Raw genomic sequence first — 6,635 nt, 5'->3', positions numbered from 1 at the left:
CTGGACGCAAAACGAAAATTGATTGATTGCATAAAAGTTAAAAATTGATGTATTATTAGTGCACCACTGCAACTTTCAAACACGTTAGCTCACATTTCATCTTATGCTTAGTTGATTTTTTGCACAGTGTCCGATTGTCGGAGATTTTTGCCGGGGTCGGAATTTTTCATCCGACACTTACTCCGAAAAATGTTATTAATTTAAAAAAATGTTTTTTTTTCTGAAAATTTTTTTTAAATTTTGTTTTTTAAAAGATAAATATGTGTAGCGATAAGCAATCGTCTTTAATACTGAAAATAAATGCTAATAATTTGAATAAAATCACATAATTTTTTCCAGTATATTTGAAAACATTTAAATAAAGTAATTTTAATAAGAAAAACAATTACATTGACTGATTTTAAGTGTTTTTTAAAGTAATTTTTATTCAGTAGTGATAGTAAAGTGAAGTTATGATGCAAAAGTTGAAATTTTTTCTGGGAGTCGGAACCGAGAGTCGGAATCGTAAATTTTTACCCGCAGTCGGGGCCAGAATGTAAGTTGGATATTTTTCATCCGACTCTGACACTCTGGTTTTTTGCCATTGATGAAATTAAATTGATGCTTTAATTAAAAATTTGATTGTGTATTTTCTTATAATTTCTTTCCTCAGGATTTGCCTAACAACATGATACATCAAGTAGCCATAAAATCACTGCCTCAAGAATGGTTGTGGTGCGTAACTTGGTGCAGCAATGAAGAAAAATCAAAAGCCAAAACGATTGACCTGGTCAATGGCAAGCTTTCCTTTTTTATATTTGTTTATATTTCTTCATTTGCCATATTTGCCATTAAAGTTAAGCCTTATAAGCTACCTGTTGGTATCCTATTTATTATCAATTCAGCCAAGCACCACCAAAAAAATGATTTGAGTCGCTTTATCGTTTTGAGTTTTTGTTAGAATATTATGATGAAATATTTATCCATGAAGCAGGAAGCAGCCGAAATTGTCATTAGGTCACCATTGGAGCGCCGTGTCTTGCGCTGATAATGCGCGGTGGCATGGTTAGATACTTTCTGTCTAAAACTCAAAGACCATCATACGCGTATGATGCGGTACTTGCGCTTGCATGCATTGCATAATGTCTATGTGTGTCGTGTCGTGTGAATAGTGTACAGCCTTTGTGGCACGAAAGTTTAATTATTAGTGTGGGCAACATGTAAGCAGCTCTGCGTTTGACAGCTGCATTATAAAGAATAATTTAAGACCATTTAATGCCTAACTAATGAACAATACTTGACTATGAGTTTGCAAAATTTTTATATCAGTCTACAGCCAGCGCCTGATATTGATGGTGAAGCATAAAACTTTTTAAAATAAAATTGACACCAAAGATTTTGATAGTAATATTTATCGTGCTCGTATGCAATTTCAGTGCAATAATCCTAAGACAAAAGAACCAAAACTAGAAGCAGCCATGAGAATCGTTGATGAATGGAAGAGTTACGATGAAATTAAAAGGTTGTGGGACTCTGTTTATTCGCAAAATGAAACAGATTCAGAGCAAAAACACGAAGGTTAAATTTTAAATAAATTATATTTATTTATTTAATAGTGACTGAATAACTTAAAATATTTTTGTAGGTCATGTTGAATTGTGATAGAAGAAATGTTAAACATCTCTTTTAAATTTATATATTTGTTATAGAATGGTGTAATTAATTGATAGTGTCTAATAAATTTTTACTCGACGTAATAATGTCCTTTGTGATACAATAAAAGTGTTGTCTTCGTTTTATCCATTTGAAAACTTGTAAACACTTGCTGGAAATTGAGTTGACGTACGTTTGGATGAAAAGCTGTATCATCTACACGTGTAACTCGCTCCAAATTGCACGCTACATTTTTTACCTTGTTTTTCACATTTGTTTTGAAGGTGGCAAAAGTTTCGTAACTTAGAATTCGTAAAATTAAAAGCCTCAATTCTTTTCTGCGATACTCAGCTGTACCGGCGTGTCATTGATATCTCATGTGATGTAACATCACTTTCCAGTAAAGAAGCTGTTCAAACCTCCAAACCTATAACTTGTGAGTCATAAGTTGTAAACCTGGGGAACTAACTCCTGGCCTCTAATTTTACTTGGCTTTCCAAAGACCTAGTTCTTTCTGGTCAATGTGCATTGTTCTTTTTTATTTTCAATAGTAGTTAGATTTAAAGTTTCTTGACATAGGTAACATAATGTGACAGTCTAACATTTATGTATAACAAAATTCATTCATGTTATTTATCTACCTGCTAGACCTAGATTCTTGCCGATATATTACAATTGCAAACCATTTTAAATAATCGTTAACTAAGTGACCCTATAATAGTCTTTGATAAAATTAAGATATTTTAAAACATTGCTCAAACTTCGGTAACATTTTAAATTCAATCAATATTCATAAATGGTGTTTCAAAAGTTCTGGCATTTGACAAGCATATTTTCTTGAAATCACAAATACAACAGTTCAGTGATTTAGTTTAAAGTGTATTTTGACGCGTTGACCCGATATGAATAAAATGATTTTGTTAGAGGACCATTTAAATCATCAATTTTCACTTAGAATTCAGCTGTTAGTCTATTGTAGCACTTAATTTATTCATCTGTGTCCACTAGTGTCTTTTTTATTTAATTCTCTGTGTGATTACACTACAAGTGGATTACATAAGTATATAATTGTTTCCATATAAACATTTTCCAAACGGCGAGTGCATTTAAACCATTATTCCATTGAAAAGTTGTAACCATCGCCAACGAGAAAAGTTTAATTAAAAAGTAAAAATAAATCCGAATCACATTGTCTTCGAATTAATTATCGGGACATTACATTGCCTCCTACAGTATCAAACTATGGCTTATAAAATTATTGTTTTTATAATAGCAGTTTTGATAAACTTTGACTGCTTAAAAAGGTATGGATTCAATCACAAATATATATATATATATGTGTGTATATATTTAAATACGTTGGAAGGAGACCATATTGTATAAATATATATATATATATATATATATATATATATATACATCGTGAAAAATTAGCACAGTATGAAAATTTAATCTTAATTTATTGTTTAATAGATGATGTTGAGTTTATTTATCTGTAGAGTATTTTGTTACTGATTGTACGTTTTTCTTTTATTCTGGTACCATTTGTTTGAATAAAGTCAATTGCGTTAACGTACTGAGGGCTAAAAATATCCAAAAAAATATTCTGTCGGTGAATTTGGCCAAAATCCTCCATTCTATTTCTATCACATCTTGATCAGCAGGATTCTGAACCTGTGTTTTGTCATTTGTTTCAACGTTTCCAACTGAACAGTTCACGGAAGTGCAATTAAACGTTTTCATAATAGCAATTTTGATAAACTTTGACTGCTTAAAAAGGTATGGATTCAATCACAAATATATATATATATATATGTATATATATATATATGTATATATTTAAATACGTTGGAAGGAGACCATATTGTATAAATATATATATATATATATATATATATATATATATATATATATATATATATATTAGGGTGGTTCAAAAAAAATTAATTTTTTTTTAATATTTAAGTGCACACCCCCTATATTTTTTCCTTAGCTGAAAGTTGGCATGTGTGCAAAATTTCATTCAATTCTGACAATATTTAGAGGTTGCTCAATGACATTCAGTTTTTCACCATATTTAGCATATAAGCGAATATTGGTCAGTGCTACAATTTTGTGTTTAATGTTTATTTTGCAGTAAAATGAACAACATTCTTGTGAAAATCATGTAAGATTTAACAGTTCTACAAATTTATACTCAAAATAACAAAATATTCAACACTAAACAAACAGTTCTCACAAGGTAAAGGCAACTTGATTATGCCAAACGAAAGTTCAGTACTGTTAATCTTTGATTGAGAAACTGAAATTAACTTAAGGCAATTAATGTACTCAGTTTATGTTTTTCTGTTAATCACTCATAGTATGTCAGACTCAAAACATAACAGCAGCTGCTTCAGCACTGGCTAATGTGCGCTTAGAGGAGTCCGGAATACGTGTTCGATTGTCCTCCACCACCTGTATCAGTTTTTGCAGTTCTGTTTCATTTTTGGTTATAAACTGGTTAAAATTTGTCATGAGTGCCACAGTGCGTTCTGCAGTGTCATTAACGACCTTAAGTGACTTCACAACATTTGCCACTTTTTGAAATAAAGGAAGATCATTCCATGAGTCTGGTTCAGTTTCACGCAAGATAGCAACATCCATTCCAAGTGATAACAATGCAGTACGAGATGTACCTGATACCAGATCATGCAGTGGTTTGCTTTTCACCTGTTCCAGTTCAGTTGCAGGATATTTGACACCTCGCACACTCCAGTCAGAATCTACTGCAGTCCTTGCTTCCACAATCAACTGCTTCTCAGCATTTGCAACTTTATTTGAGAACAATGACAGCCAAACCATTTCTGTACCGAGATACCACAGATGATTCTTCAACTTTTTTGTGGCAGCACTTGCTACATTCTTGTTGATTTCAGAGTATTGTTCAATTCTGCTCAGAATTGAACAATACTCTGAACAACAGAAATCAAGTTTTTGTTCTTTTTTATTAGCTTGTAGTCATCAACTACCGACTTTACTTTTTCTACAACATGAGTATGGTAGGTTGTTGGTATTCTAGCCTTGTTTCACATGTCCATGACCTTATCTGACGACAATTTTGCACTTTCAGGCACAGTTTTCTTTTCTACTTGATGATAATAAAAAAACATTCTCAGGACATCACCTGTTGTAGGCAATACATTTACTGGAAGTTCACTTTGTAACTGTCCAATCAGCCATATGTTAGTCATGCTGCGTGTTGTAAGAGCACCACAGTTTGAATTAGAAGCCATTTTGAGTATTTTGTTACTGGTTGTACGTTTTTCTTTTATTCTGGTACCATTTGTTTGAATAAAGTCAATTGCGTTAACGTACTGAGGGCTAAAAATATCCAAAAAAATATTCTGTCGGTGAATTTGGCCAAAATCCTCCATTCTATTTCTATCACATCTTGATCAGCAGGATTCTGAACCTGTGTTTTGTCATTTGTTTCAACGTTTCCAATTGAACAGTTCACGGAAGTGCAATTAAACGTTTTCATGCTCCTTTTTGATTCAGTTGTTGCACCAAGGTTTGTACTTTTCGTGAAAATTTTTGTCCAATTCAACTTATTTGTTTGGCGCATTTCATAATTGCAAGTTAGTCTATCGACAAAAGGATACATATTGTTGCGCCCATATGATTCCATGTTTTTTATTCTCATAGAAGGATCTAGGGAGCAACGAGGAGTTGCGTTGTCAGCCCACGTGGGTCTGATTGGTATTGTCGTGGCACCAATCCTCTGAGGTACGTCATTTGCTTTTTCAGTGCTTGCAACATTCTTATTGTCGCAAACAATCGAGCAAGACATAAAGCTCTAAATTTAAATGAAATGTATACAACTGATTCTAATTTGGCGAAAAAAATTGATGGCAAAGAAAACAACGTCCTATCTCGGGAGAACTGGGTTTCTGGACGCTAAGCGATGATTGATCGATTGATTATTATTTGGTGTAGATCCATTAGATGATTTTTTATTGCACCATTTTGTGTGTGCATAGTTAACCTTCTTGATAAAGTCGTATTAGTAAATCCAATATATATTCTGTTTTTGGTGCCTACAATCACCGATTTTACAACCAAAACAATATACTAGATGTAGATGACTGCTATTCGTTATCAATTCTGGTTTAGTCGTTTTGACATTTTTATAAATGATTTGTTTTAAGACAGATTCGTTCATTTTTTAGTTTGTGCTCATATGATTACTACAATAGAAAATGATGTCAGTGTTTAGATTATTGTGTTGTGGGCTGTTAAGTTGTTGTAATTTATTCTTAATTATTTTTTTATCATTGCTGTGCAGTATCCATTGTTTACCACAAGATTCGTAATTCTTTTCGATCCCGCATCACGTTTTTCGGTTGATGATGAGTGGGTGAAGGCGCGGTTGACGAATGCTTTATATATATATATATATATATATATATATATATATATATATATATATATATATATATATATATATTATATATGTTGGTAATAGACCATAATTTTCACAATATGTAATAGACCATAATTTTTACAATATTGTATATATTATATATATATTTATATATTTCATACATAAATATATTTTCGCACACTGTGCAAAATATTTAATGACTCTTTAAGATCAGGAGATATACCAAGAGATTGGAGGAACGCTATCGTCACGCCATTGTTCAAAAAAGAACGTAGAAGCGAAACTTGTAACTACAGACCAGTTAATTTAACTTGCATTATATGTAAAGTATTAGAAAAAATTGTGAAGAGAAATATAGTCGAGCACTTAAATTCTAATTGCATAATCAATGACAGCCAACATGGTTTTATGAAAGGACGATCCTGTCTATCTAATCTATTGGATTTGTTTGAAGATGTTTATGTTAACTTAGAGGATAACTCGGTAGACGGAATATATTTAGATTTTGCAAAAACATTCGATAAGGTGCCACATAAATGGTTATCGAAAAAATTACAGGAATGTGGGGTATGTGACA

General features: G+C 32.0%; 2 protein-coding genes across 2 annotated transcripts; one reads left to right on the top strand and one right to left on the bottom strand.

The window, feature by feature from the left end:
• Positions 1 to 649: 649 nt before the first annotated feature.
• HELRODRAFT_89139 (hypothetical protein) lies at positions 650 to 1,562 on the top strand (the record flags this gene model as incomplete). Its single annotated transcript, XM_009030387.1, has 2 exons — positions 650 to 769; positions 1,416 to 1,562. Coding segments are annotated over 2 exons (267 nt in total), but the record flags the coding sequence as incomplete, so codon positions are not given.
• A 1,600-nt stretch (positions 1,563 to 3,162) lies between these two features.
• HELRODRAFT_181133 (hypothetical protein) lies at positions 3,163 to 4,907 on the bottom strand (the record flags this gene model as incomplete). Its single annotated transcript, XM_009030416.1, has 3 exons — positions 3,163 to 3,306; positions 4,090 to 4,586; positions 4,799 to 4,907. The coding sequence occupies 3 exons, from the start codon at positions 4,905 to 4,907 to the stop codon at positions 3,163 to 3,165; spliced, it is 750 nt and encodes a 249-aa protein (XP_009028664.1).
• Positions 4,908 to 6,635: the final 1,728 nt, after the last annotated feature.

This window comes from Helobdella robusta (assembly GCF_000326865.2).
Source record: "Helobdella robusta unplaced genomic scaffold HELROscaffold_68, whole genome shotgun sequence".
NCBI lineage: Eukaryota > Metazoa > Annelida > Clitellata > Rhynchobdellida > Glossiphoniidae > Helobdella > Helobdella robusta.
This window is presented reverse-complemented; position numbering and strand designations above follow the sequence as displayed.